Below are 15,303 nucleotides of genomic sequence, written 5' to 3'. Positions count from 1 at the left end.
AAACCAATGATTATGGCTGACATCTTTGTGTCATGATGGACTCACACCTGAACCTTCAGAGGCTCATAAAGGCAACCTTTTTTCACCTGAAAGAATTTCCAGGATTAAATGACCAATGTCCAAGCAGGATCTAGAAAAAATCATTCATGCCTTTATCTTTAGTAGAAGTGATCACGGCAACAGTGTCTTCATAGTTTTGTCTAAAAAGGTCCACCAGACAGCTGCAGCTGATCCAAAATAAGCTGCTTGTGTTCTCACTATTACTAGAAAGTAGAGCACGTCAGCTCTCTGGATTATAGAAATGGATCTAAGGTTTATCTGCAAACATATTAAAGCATGGTCTTACCGGAACAGACAGAGGATGGCGCTCCCTGTGGTCAGGGCGATCAGAGACAAACTGTGGCCCAGTGTGTACAATGTCTGAACAACAACGTAGAAGCCCAGCTACAAAAAAAAAGATTAAGAATAATAATTATTATTAATATTAGTTTAATAGTTAGTGCACCTGTTGAAAAAAAGTGTAGAATCTTGTGAAGCTTTGATATTAAAGATATATTTCAAAACCATTTTGCTAAAAATGTAAACAACAAGAAAAACTAAGAAGTACAGGTTATTATACAAATACTAGTCCCACAAAAGAGTTAATAGAGAAGGCATTCAAATAAATGTAATCTCTGTTTTAACATTTCTCACTGAAAAAAATCTCCAGTACATTTAACCAAAATGTAGATTTTATCTCAGTCACTTTGTTTCTCCAGAGGTACATCAAAATAAAAAAAAGCTTCTATTACCCATGATCATGAATAAAAAAATGCTGAGTTCTTCCAAACTTCACTTGGAAAAAAAATTAATAATTTTGGTAATTTGCTTTAAATTACATTATTTCAGCTTTAGATAGAGAAAGAAAAAACTATATTAGATGTCGGCATTTGTGGTGGCTCATGTCAAATTATGTCAGATCTATTTAACCAATAATGAATTTGTCTCCCTTCTATAAAAACCACTAACCAGCAGAAAGAGTTTAGATACAAGCAGCATTTGGAGCTTAATTTTATTAGATCACTGCTGCCTGTTTTAGCTATTGCCCTGGCTCTATTGAACTAGGCTGCATACAGCCCAGTGATTTTAGCTGAAATTAACAGAGAGAAGACTAGGGCACAGTGACATGAAGCAGGAGAGCACGGGATTCAAAGAGAGAAAGTGAACAAGAGAGAACAGAACAATAGGCAATTCAGCTGTGCCATTTGTGACCCAATACGAGCTAAACAAGCGACCAGGAGAAAGCTGCGGTTATACAACAAACGAGCTGAAAACAGGAGCAGAGTGGAGAGCATAAGGTGGATTTCACGGCTGAGCTGGAAGATGCCAAAATAAGGTCATGAGTAGAAAGATCTGTCAGAACAACATAAACTTGATCACAATAATGATATATGTTGAAAAAAACTGTTGCTGACTTGTTGAGACAAAATACTTTTTTATATCAAAAAAGCAAACATTTTTAGCTCCTACATGATAAATGATAATAATAGTAATAATTGAACTTTATTGATTCAACACTGGAGAGATCAATAGATCTGCAATTGTACGGCACCTGGGGAGTAGTGTGTGTTACCGTTAGGTTGAGGTTTTGAGTACCCAAATGCAGAAGTGAGGAGGCAGTTATTTCGTTAAATCTCCAAAGACTCACCTCTGAAGCAAAATTCCAAACACTAAAGTAGAAAATACAAGAAACCAAAAACCAGACAACTTCAGGGGAAAACTCATGTGGTGAGCCCGGAAAAGACGAGGAACCACCACTGGGGAACTGCACAAGGAGAATATATATGGGAGAATAAAACAGAAACGTCCAAAAGTCCAAAACACAAAATAACCCACTCAGGACGGGTGGAGGGGGAACCAGGAAGGAGGACAAGAAACAAAAATCAAAAACATCGAAACAGAAAACAAACCACCAAAGGTGGGTGAGGGCAAGCAAAGTTTCTGGAGGCCAGCCGTGAGGCCAGAGACAAGGCAGAGTCCCTGGAGGCAGGCCTTGAGGCCAGTGGTAACGGTGGAGGGCCTCTGGAGGATAACTGTGAGGACGCCGTCTCTGCAGCAGGAACCTTGGAGGATGGTGTCTCTGCAGCAGCAAACTTGGAGGACAGCGTCTCTGCAACAGGAACCTTGGAGGACAGCGTCTCTGCAGCAGGAACCTTGGAGGATGCCGTCTCTGCAGCAGGAACCTTGGAGGATGCCGGCTCTGCAGCAGGAACCTTGGAGGATGCCGGCTCTGCAGCAGGAACCTTGGAGGATGGTGTCTCTGCAGCAGCAAACTTGGAGGACAGCGTCTCTGCAGCAGGAACCTTGGAGGACAGCGTCTCTGCAGCAGGAACCTTGGAGGATGCCGTCTCTGCAGCAGGAACCATGGAGGACGTTTCTGCAGCAGGAACCTTGGAGGACGTTGTCTCTGCAGCAGGAACCTTGGAGGATGCCGTCTCTGCAGCAGGAACCTTGGGCCCTCTGAGGGCCTTGGAGGTTTCACATCCCTGCACATTTCATAGTTCACAGTTTCCCCATTAGATCTGTCCTGGGATTCAGGGGTCTCTGGATGGCACAGGGTTTGCTCAGGGGTCTTTGGACCGCTAGTGGGCTCTGGCTCGGGGACTGGCTCGCTAGTAGGCTCTGGCTCCGGGACTGGCCTGCTAGTGGGCTCTGGCTCCAGGAATGGCCCACTGTTGGGCTCTGGCTTGGGATGTGGCCTGCTAAAGGGCTCTAGCTCTGGATCTGGGCTGCAAAAGGGCTCTAAAACTAAGGGAACTAACCCGCTAAGGTGCTCTGACTCAGGAACTGCTAACTCACAATTAGCTGATGGATGTGGCAGGAAAGGGAAAAGGTCTTCCTTTTCCCCATGAAAGATATCCCATAAATGAGACTCCTCGAGAGGTGGAGCTCTGACTGCAGCGGGTGACGACTGAAATCATAGGGAAACTGACCTGGTGAGAAGGGGAACTAAAGCTGGTGGCTTCAGATTGACCGACTGATATCAAAAACCTACCGACGGAAGTAGTGGCGTGAACAGAGGATTCTAGAAAGGAGCTAGGGAAAAGGAGACCAACACAAAAGGGCAACAGAGGGCAATCAAGAAATACCTAAGAACTTAGGTACACTAAGAAAACACCACAAAATAGGAATTAAACCAATAAAACTAGAAAACAAAGAAAAACATGGGTCAAGTGAAATTAAAAACTCAAAAAAAAGTTAAAGAGAACCAAGACCGTGACGGTGTTTAGTTAAGGGTCTTGTTCAGGAGCCCGGAGTGGAGCATGTGGGGACCAAACCAAGTACTTGCAACCTTCTCAGAGCACAAGCGCACTGCTCTAACCACTAGGCAAATAGTGGCTCTTTCTATGATTTTGTGTGACCTCTGACTGCAAAGCCAGGATGGTACGTATTTGACCACTTGATCAACATAAGCGGTTGATTGAGATCTTTACCTTAAATGTCTGTGTTTAATTTTTAATGACAAGTTTGAATCTTCAGACAATATATCAAAAATATAATATTAAAAACTTTGAATGTCAATATACAGTATGAAGGTCTTCAAACATTCAGTAACTCTTACACAAAAAAATTTTAATTAGAAATCTAGAGAAAAAAAAGTAAAATTAAGAGTGTAGAAAATCTTCCCAATAATGCTTAGCTGTATGTCTTAATTTTTTGGATCTACAATTATTTATATAACTTTTTGAAATAAATCACACTTTTTTGTATCATTCAAATATTACATATATAGTTTATTGTAGCAATAAAAAAAACAACAGCTTACACTTACATTCATTTATGCATCTGAAATGTTTTTTCTACATATCCCTGCAAGCACTTTTATTATGAAGGTTTGGCAAAAAAATCCAGACCCCATGGATTACCCAAACGTTAGCTATCAAACAACAAAATTATTACAATTTCAACATAATAGGTTCAGATATATAAAGAATACATGCTGACTTCCAGGAGATGATTATGCGTTTTTATTTGACTTTTACTCATTGCTGTGACAGAAGGTAGACTGCCGATGCAGCGATAAAATTCCTTAACCGCCTGACAAAGATGGAAATAATCTCTTGACATCTCTCATGGTCCTAAAGGCATGTCAATGTCAAACTTTTTTCAGAGCAGCTGTCAATCCTCTTGACAGGAAGCAACCTTATTCTGCTCACTGTCTAAAGAGATAAGATATTTAACATTACACTTCTACTACAGCTGACATCAGTCACCAAGTATTAAATATCTTCTATTCATCTAGCCGGAATACAAATGTTCCCATCTGATAAAAAAAAACAAAAACAAAAAAACATTTATCTGAGGATGTCAAACATTCTGTAATATATGAAGTTAAGTGTATACATAGGACAGTTTTAACATTTTCTTTATTCGTTTTAGCAGGTACAAAAAATCATTTTTTTTTTCTGCCCATGTGTTATTAATATTTCCCAGCATGAGAAAGACAGCTGTACACACTCACTCCTAAAGCCAATTAACCCTAACAAGCATGAATTAGCACTGTGGGAAGAAACTTAGGGGACTTGGAGAAAGGACAGTTCCAGAACATCCCACTGTGCAGCATTGTGTGCCAACTTTAAACTCTTAAAAAAAAGAGAAAATATCAGAAATGCGTAGCATTAAGCTGTGTAGTGTAAAAAACTTTCTGACTGTTTCTCAGGTCTTTGAAGAAATTTCCTTTATCATATATTCATTAGAATTGCTTAGAAATATCCAAATTGACATGGAAATTCTTAAAATGACCCAAACATATTATTTATTCATTCATTCATTCTTCATATTAATTTATTAGCTATATGCTTGTGTGATGCTCTAATAGAGGGAGCATGCAAGTTGCACGTTAAATATGGACGAACTACACATAGAATAAGACAGAGATAATAAAAAAAAAACTAAGTATGTAGTATTTGATTCCTTTATTAGGTTGCTGTAATTGTTGTTTATCACAAAGACAATATCTAATTTGCACTTTTTTTTACCATCAAGTCTCCTGCTGATGGATTTGGTAGGGAAAAAGGCCAATTACATCATCATCATCATCATCATCATCATCATCATCATCATCATCATCCATCCATCTCACATATTCTACATATGAAGCCTCATCAGTGTACATACATATATTTTCATTTCAATTGTGTATTTATGATTTTTAAATCCCAGAAAGAAATGAAAACTATCAAAAATGTAATAGATTAATTTATCTAATAGATTTATTTTGTCACAAAGTGATTTGTAAGCGTAGAAATAGCTATACACATCTCAGGTCCAAAATGCTTGTCTTTTTCAGACCAGGAAACAGTACTGAGCTGTCAGTGGGAAATTAGAAAAATAAACATACAACAACAAGCTGTCTCAGTTTGCTGTTTTTCTATTTGTCTTTGGATGGAACTCTATTACCGCACGTTTTTCAATGAATATTTTTTAGTTATTGTGCTATAACCAAAATGTGTCAAAAAAAAACATTCTGTGACTCTTGTATATATTTTTCTTGAGACACTTCACAGCAAAGACTGTCCAATTTTCTCTGCTAGATGCCAATTATTGTTGTGGAAGTTCAGTGTGACTGGTTCGGAGTCAGCATGGAAGCTGAACCAACCAAGACACGAGCATAAACAGGCTGGAAGATAGACAAGCACAGTGATGGTTCAGAAAAACGTAGGGGTCATAATTGAAGCATGGCTTTAAAAGCAGAGGAGAGCAACTACTATAACACCTCAACAGGAGCCAAACAACCTTCAAATCAGAAATTGTACTGCCATTTTGTAATGATTGTGAAAAGTGAAAAAAAAAAAAGAATAACAGAAACATTTTAAGTTGCCTGTCACATACGACTTTCCCACAAGTGCAGTAAATAGGAGGAAACAAATCAATATAAAAAAGGGCAGTATTTTATGATGTTTTTATAAATATATAAAAATAAAAGAGAATAGGCACACAAAAGGGGCTTATTTATTAGTTAAAACTGCAGTCCAAAGTAGACTAAAGGAGGGACAAAGGGGCACTTAAAAATTCCCTATATAAACTTCAATTATAAACAATTCAGCAGATGGCGGTTTGCACAAAAAGGGGTTTAATATGATAAAATAGCAGATTGCACTTGGTTGTGGCAATACTTCAACCATGATGTCAGTTTGTATTACTCTTCTGGATTGGAGATGATAAATACTGCCTGTAACAGAGATATAAACCCAACCAGGGAGAGATGACCAAGCATGGCCAGCTGTTCTCTGAGGATTATTTTTGGAAAACTGCTATAAACAAGACACATCTGAATTGACTGAAGAAATCTTGTCAGAGGTCCTGATATCGTCCAGATGGAGGAGAACCTTGTAGGGCAATGCTATTGCCATGTTTCACCCTATTTAATGTAAAAAAGCTCAAAAAGTAAAAAAAACTGGGATAAACATAATCAAAAAAGGAACGAAACTCCATTTGCAACAAGTTCTGTTCATCGATAAAGGATATTACAACAGAACTTTGAAGATGCACTGTATTATTAGCAATTCATTGTTATATCATGTGAAATTTTTGGTTTTCTTTTATTTGTAACATAAAATTTTGTGTTGTTTAAATATCTAAGTTGAGGAATGTAAATCTAGGTGTTTAAACAGATGTCATAAATAGTTTTACGGATATACAGTAGCAGCCATTCAAAAATGGCCCTTCCCAGTCAAAGGCCAGCTGAATGGCAGCCCACTTCCTTGCAACTCCCAACAAAATCCCCTCCGACTTCAAGCCACTGGAGTGACCACCTCCTTCTTCTGTGCTTGCATATTTTTTTATTCTGACTCCACCCTTTCACTGAATTATAGGGTCTGACCAAGAGAAAGCGCTTCTCTTTAGATCTTAATGTCCACAAATCATAGCAGAAAGAATATTTTAGAACAAATATTGATGCCTAAAAAGTAATTGTAGGGGACCGGCCAAGGGACAGCCAGGGGCCCATCAAGGAAATTGGGTAAATTTGGAATGGTGACTACTGTACACTATTATAAAGTATGATAATAGTATGTCTATATCAGGGGTCACCAACCATTTCAAGGCTGAGGGCGACTTCATGGCTATTGAATCATAGGAAGGGCTACCAATACTGATCTATGAACAAGAGGGGTCAGCGTTCACCTAAACTTCATCCAAATTAAACATATTTTTATTGTTAACTTTTAATTTCTAATTTTCCTTAAAACATTATAATTTTAAAATCTCTATAAATGCTAAAATGCCCTATATGATTACTATGATGAAATACTCTATAAATGATAAAAAAAAGAAGAGTCACAGAATAAAATAAAATTTCAAACTTAGCCCACTGCTGAGTTGCTGTTTTCAGAAGGCGTTGAGAGCACCCCATGTGGTCCTTGAGGGCCCCTTGGTGCCCGCGGGCGCCGCGTTGGTGACCCCTGGTCTATATCATATATGTTGGAACACTTTCACACACTTTTGAAGCTTTATTTTAATAGCACACATTTTTTGTTTTTAATTAAACAAAATAATAAAGCATAGCTTTTAAGTTAAAGGAGTAAAAACATTTTGAAATAATTGCTTCACTGTAGTATCTAAGGTTACAAACCAGGTAGTTTCTTCCAGTCTTAAAAACATTCATTACATCCCTGCTGCTTTGCTGTGTTACCCTGCTGGGGCCAACAGTTGCAAATGTGCATTGAAAGAGGAAACAAGCTGTGTCATCATCAGAGATGGGAAGTAAAGAAGTACAAATACTTTGTTACTGTACTCAAGTAGATTTTTCTGATATTTTTACTTTACTTTACTACTTATTTTTATGGCGACTTTTTACTTCTCCTCCTTACATTTTTACACAAATATCTGTACTTTCTACTCCTTACATTTTAAAAAAATTGGCTCGTTACTTTAGTTTTGAATCATTTCAATGGAGTTACCGTTATTATTTTTCACGTCATCAATACCAAATTCAATCTAATTGGATGGGAATCTACGTTGCATTTGACGCACCACTACAAGATGAATCAACAGATTCGGCGGTATTCATTCGCGGCAAATTATTGCAGCTTGGTGGCGGTGGCGTTAGCATAGTAGCATGGACGACGAGATGATTGAAAGGAACACAACGGAGATCTAGTCCTATTGGCAGACATCCATTTAAAATGTAGGCAACGGCATGAAAAAAGTGGTTTCTACTTTTACTTTTATACTTTAAGTAAATTTACAAGCCTGTACTTTGTTACTTTTACTTGAGTAAAGAAGTTTAATCAGTACTTCCACTTTTACCAGAGTATTTTTTAACACAAGTATCTGTACTTTTACTCAAGTACGGAAAGTGAGTACTTTTGCCATCTCTGGTCATCATATGATGCAAATTCCAAAACACACAAGCACAAAAAAAACTAATGCAACAGTAAAATGCTGTAGAAAAATAAAATGCTGCAATCACTGAAATGGAAGTAAAAATCCAACATCAACGAAACAAACAAACATAAAACAAAACAGCATGCAAGAAAAAAAAAATGGCATTCAGCCACCGCACATATATCAGCAGAAACATCCAGTTCCTGACTGCTGTCTGTGTTGTCAGTCACTGTTTACATGTCGGGTTCCCCTTTCACATCATGAAAGAGTACAAGATTGCAAAGGTGCTTTTTTATTCAGTGGAAGGATATTTTTCAATACTGAAAATATTGATTTATTTAAGGAGAAAATGATATGCCATACTTTAAAATGCAATCACATTTTCAGCCTCCCATCTTTATCTTCATAAAGCCATTTTTGGTGAAATGTTCTGGAAGTATCCCAGACATCCTCCTACCTGACAGCATTTCTAAACACATTCTGCAGCTTGATACCTCAAGCTGGGTTTGGTTAAGTTTAGTTTATCTTAGGATCCCCATGAGACCCTATGATAGTATAAAATATTCTTCTTGGGCTCCACACCACAAGCATCACAGTAAATTCACAGTATTATAAGCATAACATATTAGGATAGGGTAATAGAAGATGTAGGGTCTATCCTAGAGCCTTCCTTTGGAATGCACTTGGAAAAACCTTCAGAGGAGATTACTTTATCAGGCTAATTGCCTGAGAATTTTTATTTCACTTTTTATTGAACTGTGTTTAAATAAAAGCTTATTTCATTGTAAATGCATTGAGCTTGATCAAAATGCTCCAGAGAGAGTTCAAATGGAAATTAAGAGAGAAAAATTATTCTCTTTATGCTTCTCACATATAATCCCTAATTGGATAAACAAATGCTGCCATTAACAATGTTTTCTTTGCATAGATAATACACTTTACTATTTTGTGTTTACCCTTTCATCTTTATTTTACAAAATAACAGCTATTGCCACATCTGCAACTCTCTTCTTCTCTTCATTCAAAAGTTTTCACATCTGGTTAAGAGCTTACAAATTAAGCTGTGTTTCTTCCCCGGATAAAGCACAGTGTATCTGCTGGAGATTTCACCCCATTAAAAAGGAGTTTTATAATATGTTGTCATTTGATACCAAAAAAAGTCCTGAGAGAGGAAATAAGGCTGGACTAGATACTTCCATGTGATGTGCTAAACTGCCAGTGGATATATAGAAGCAAGCAGTTTGCCCTCAACACACCAAAAACACCAAAAGTGGAATTCGAAAGACGTCAGTGTTGCAAAATGGCCAAAGACATGACTGGGGATGTTAAAGAAAAAGAAAAGCAGCACTTTTAGCACCAGAGAATGTTGCAGACTGGAGATCAGGGGGTATCGGAGCTCGTGTTATGAAGGAACAAAGTTGGTAGCTCTTTTAAACCAAAATCCCATGGCATCGGACCTACAGGATGTGCAGAAAAAACTTGTCTGCATTGTCCTATAGCCATCTTAGAATGGAATGGAATGAAAAGCAACCCATAAGATTAACTTATATTCGTAAATAAAAAAGTTAGTTTAAATCTATTTTAGTAGTGCCATTTATAATAAACTTGAGTGATTTGACTCGAGAGTATTCCAGTAAAGTTAAGAAAACAATCCACTGATGTTTGTTTCCAAGTTAAGACATTCCACTTCCAATCCATGAAGCTTTTTCAATGTAACTTTTTTACTTTTTTGGAATGACTATGAACTGAGAATCTTCAACAGCAGACTGGAGAGTATCTTCACCTGCATTCAAGTTTCAAGACTATCCAGACCGAAAACCAACTACACCGAGTTAATTGAAATCAAAAACATATAATGCTTTCTTGAACTCCTTAACTGTAAATCTCTGCATCTAGAGGCACATAGCATACACATTTAAAATATCTGAACAAATCATTAGCAGGCCCTCCGATTGGACACTCACTCAGATTTAGTAGTAAAAGTGATGCAGACCCTGACAGTATGTCCCAAAAGCTTGAAGCTGTTACTGTACTACCAGATTTTTTCTTTAATCCACCCACACATCCATGTAGCTTGGCAGAGAGTGGGAGAAATATGGATGCTAAAAAAATACAAAGAAGATGAACAAAACAATTAAGACTGTAGAACAATCTTTAAGGAGATTAATTAAGTGAAGAAGACAACAAATCTGTAACCACTTATGAACCCACGCACACTAGAAATGTAAACCAAACCACAGAAGAACCAAATAAGGAAACTTCTTTTAACCCCAGGCAATGGTAATCACATCTTCTACTGTGTTTTTTAAGTTGAATTCATTCAAATGTAGTTTTTAGCTGTTTTTAATCTAGTGTTGCACATAAAGTGAAGCTATAGCAGTCTTTGAGGGTCCTACAACCTTAAGATTCCTGTCCCTGGTCAAACCCACCTAATAATCGGTGCATTATGTCCTCAAGGTCCAGTCAATTTAGATGGGACTGTATATGTTCTAAATGGTTGTAGCATTGTCTCTTTCTTTTAGAAATTCAAACTGAGCTCTGAATCTCATGATGTCGACAATGCGTTCTGATTTTGGGGAAATACCTAAAGTACATCTACATGAAGGCATAAACCTCCTGACTCCAAATTATTCTCCCCAATACCATTAATGTTGCATAACCATAGAAAATAGGAAGCAATATGCATCTTCTCATCTTGGATATTTGGTATCCAGTCCAGGGGCTTTGTAGAGTGGCTTGAGGCAGAGAGTTCAGGAATGTCACCAGAACCATGGATTATTTAATGATGGAGAAAAAGGCTTCTTCTCAGCCGCAGCTGGACCTTAATTTATAGATTAAAGTGAGTAGTACAGCCCAGATGACCTTGACATCCTTGGAAATATGAGAGAAGTACTTTGATAAAGTAGGTTGACATTGACTCCCTCAAGGACCTCAATGCCATTAGGTTGAATATGTGAATCCACTATGACCCATAATGGTAACTATGGAGATGTCTCTGATGGTGGCTCCAGAGGTCAAGATAGTTGAGACAAGGGAGAAGAAGACCTCCAAGATGACAAGGTTTAATATTTAAAAGTCCGAGTCAGAAACAAAGTAATTTACCTGAGTTCCAGGAGATGAATCACAGGTCAGAACAAGAAAGAATAGAGTTCAGAAAAGCAATTTGAAGGTCATCATTGGGAAATCTCTGGTGTTGATGTGCTAGAGCCTAACTCCATCACCGGCACACATGTTAGGATCATCACTAATGAATGCTGTCGTTGTAGAAAGGTGGATTTGTAGGACTTATTAACAGATAACTCAGCAGGGAAAAACATTTGATAGCATAGTGGTCAACTGCATTTAAAATGACATCATTTTTGCCACAGCCTTTTCACTCTCTCTTGTACAGAAAAGTTAAAGATCATGTAGGGTTAAGGATGAATACCATGTTAATGAAATGTCTAAAGCATTAAATGCGTCTTCTGTTTAAAACTTTATCTTAGAATATATAGACTATACTGTTTACTCTAACAAGCTGTTGCTAACAACTGCAGAAAAGAAAACAAAGTTTCTTTTTTGCATACAACAATATATTTGAGGAACTTCTCCCAATTGTTGATTAAAAATTGACAAAGATCTATAATATTAGACTAGGTCTGTCTTGCCAATCAGTATCCAACAGTATGAAATAACAACAACTTAAGAACAATTTGATGCATTAGCGACAGCAAATGGTTTTATATAGCTCACATGTATCACACTACGGTTGGGTATATTGACCTTTTAACGATCCGGTTTCCTACCACTAACCGGTGTTAATTAACAACTAACCCTGCAGGGTATGTCGATTTGAGGCCACTAATGGTCTGGATGATGTTACAGCTTCCTGTCACAATTACAGTCTGGCTCCATATGAGCTGAGGTGGGAATGTCTTTTCTTTTATTCAAGGGTAAAACATCCCCAGAAAAAGAATGTTACCTTCTCCTGGCTTGTGTCAATCCCACAGACGCTGGTTATGTTTGGGAAAACATCCGACCAGCCGGCAACTGTGCAGTTCCTGCTGATGTTACCTAGGGAGGAAAAGATAGAGAAAATTTCAATGAGTCACTGTAAAAAGAAAAAAAAAACACACACACACAAAAAACACAAAAATTACTTTCCCTCTGACTATATGTTTATACCAGAAAAGGTGCCATATATTTATAATGTGTATGAAGTTACACAAGGCTAATGCCTAAACAGACATCCACTGATATTAGAAAAAAAAAGACAATGGTATGAGTACTTTAAAGGATTAGATTTTGTTTGCAATTTTTGAGAATTCAGTGCAAAAATATACAAAAAAAGAGCATTGTAACATTTTGCAAGAAAATGGCAATATGCTGCATAAAATCTGCATAGAAGGTAAAATGGTTTTGTCAAAGAAACCCCTTAAGAAATTTATCATACTCTGGACATTTAATTATTTTGCTAAAAGACAATACAACAATATGATTTCATCATCCTGTCAACAATGAGTGGTGAGGTTGCTTGAGGACCCAAATGCAAAAACAAAAACCAAAAAACAACAAACAAACAAACAAAAAACGACGCAGGAAACAAAAAGTGGGCAGAGTCTCTGGAGGACGGCCCTGTGACCAGAGGGGAGGCAGAGTCTCCGGAGGACAGCCGTGAGGCTGGTGACGAAGGAGGACTTCCGGAGGATGGCCGTGAGGGGCCTTGGAGGTTTCACCACCTTGGAGCTCTTAAGAGTTCTCAGTCTTGCCATTTGGTCCTTCCTGGGGTTTAGGGATCTCTGGATGGCACAGAGCTTGCTCATACAGAGGATCTAACTGTGGTGGATCACTATAGGGTCCTAACTGCGCAGTGGAGACGCTTACAGGTTCTGACTGGAGTGTAGAGACGCTAACAGGTTCTGACTGGAGTGTAGAGACGCTAACAGGTTCTGACTGGAGTGTAGAGACGCTAACAGGTTCTGACTGGAGTGTAGAGACGCTAACAGGTTCTGACTGGAGTGTGGAGACGCTAACAGGTTCTGACTGGAGTGTGGAGACGCTAACAGGTTCTGACTGGAGTGTGGAGATGCTAACAGGTTCTGACTGGAGTGTGGAGATGCTAACAGGTTCTGACTGGAGTGTAGAGACGCTAACAGGTTCTGACTGGAGTGTGGAGACGCTAACAGGTTCTGACTGGAGTGTAGAGACGCTAACAGGTTCTGACTGGAGTGTGGAGATGCTAACGGGTTCTGACTGGAGTGTGGAGATGCTAACGGGTTCTGACTTGAGTGTGGAGATGCTAACGGGTTCTGACTGGAGTGTGGAGATGCTAACGGGTTCTGACTTGAGTGTGGAGATGCTAACGGGTTCTGACTTGAGTGTGGAGGTGCTAACGGGTTCTGACTTGAGTGTGGAGATGCTAACGGGTTCTGACTTGAGTGTGGAGACGCTAACGGGTTCTGACTGGGCTGTGGAGACGCTAACGGGTTCAGATGGTGGAGCTAGGACAATGGGTGGAGCTCGCTGTGTGGCTAGGACACTGGGGGAAGCTAACTGAGGAAAAGGAAGGACTGGTTCAGTAATGGGTTCTGGCTCGGGGACTGGCCCTCTAATGAGCTCTGGACAGCTAATAGGCTCTAGTTCGGGGACTAGCATGCTAGGGGGCTCTGGCTCGGAAACTGGCCCACTAAAGGGCTCTGGTCGGCTAAAGGACTCTGGCATGGGGACTGGCCTACAGAGGGGCCCTGGAAAAGCTGGCTGGCTGGGTGCTGCTGGAGAGGGTAGGAAAGGGAAAAGGTATTCAATTCTCAATAAAAGAAATCCTATAATTGAGACTCCTTGAGATGAGGAGCTCTGGCTGCTGGTGGTGTGGACATGAGGACTGATTTTAGTCCTTTTGCACTTGGGGCAAGCTGCTAGTCCAGGAGGTGACGGAGATGAATGAAGCAGAGATGAATGAAGCAGAGATGAGTTCTGATTTATTTAATTGGGTAACTGAGGCAGACATCCAAAATATACAAAGTATAAAGAACCAAAAACCTTCAAGGGTAAAACTTACGTGGGGAGCCAGAGAAGAGGAAATAACAATCAACACAACAAACCAGCACTTAGTGACTGCAGAGGTGGAGTATTTAAGGGGAACAGAACAAAGAATGGACTAATGAGCTGAATAAGGAGCAGGTGTGAATGGAACTGACAAGAAGGAAACAAGCACATGGGGGCAACAGAGAGTAACTAAAGACTGATATAATGGAAAATAAACCAAAGAAGAAAACAGAACAACTGATAAAAGAAATTAAAAAGTCAGAGACACAAAGGGGGAGAAACATAACGCATCCAGAGTCGGGAAATGGAGTCAATCTAATTACATCAATTCATTTGGAATTTTTCTTCAATTTCTTTAAAAGCCTTTTACTGCCTCTTTTTCTCAGTGTGATTAACTTATACAACTGCTACACTCAGATTGAATGAACTCACTGTCACTTTTTATCTGAGTAGCCCTGACATTTAGCATAAAAGACACAAGTTTGGTTAAAAATATAAAGTTCTTTCTGCCACAGGGCTGATATGTAAAGTTCCAGGACTATCTGGGGCTCTGTTATTCCATCATACACATGAGATATTTCATCAAAGCACCCACTGTAACATAAGGAGTCACACAAATCAAGAGGAAAAGGTCCTCCATGAAGTCAGGCATTCTACTAAGAATTTGTAACGAAACACAGACCTTACTGCATGACATTTACAAGCTGAGTGTAATACAGCCTGTAGTATGAAACTACACAACACTGATGGATGTTAAAGCACAAGATTTTGCTTCATACACCACATTATATTTGTGAACGTGGCAGGATGCATTGCATCACAAGACAGCTGAGATACATGAGAGAAAATCTTTTCCTTTGCAAACATTTCACTTTTTCAGTGAATTGGGAAGCCAGGACTCAATATAAATTG

The 15,303-nt window shown here is 38.8% G+C and overlaps 1 protein-coding gene across 1 annotated transcript in view; it reads right to left on the bottom strand.

The window, feature by feature from the left end:
* The window catches only part of vipr2 (vasoactive intestinal peptide receptor 2), an 85,483-nt gene that overhangs the window by 18,464 nt on the left and 51,716 nt on the right, over window positions 1-15,303 (bottom strand). Inside the window, exons 4-5 of the mRNA XM_038293556.1 lie at window positions 12,329-12,420; window positions 347-444 (exon numbers count right to left, since the gene is read on the bottom strand). Of these exons, the coding sequence (XP_038149484.1) occupies window positions 347-444; window positions 12,329-12,420 (190 nt within the window). The remainder of the gene's footprint in view (window positions 1-346; window positions 445-12,328; window positions 12,421-15,303) is intronic.

The sequence above is a fragment of the Cyprinodon tularosa genome, unplaced genomic scaffold, assembly GCF_016077235.1.
Source record: "Cyprinodon tularosa strain WSP-4 unplaced genomic scaffold, ASM1607723v1 ctg329, whole genome shotgun sequence".
Lineage (NCBI taxonomy): Eukaryota > Metazoa > Chordata > Actinopteri > Cyprinodontiformes > Cyprinodontidae > Cyprinodon > Cyprinodon tularosa.
Note: the sequence above shows the minus strand (reverse complement) of the source record. Positions and strands in the feature narration are given on the sequence as shown.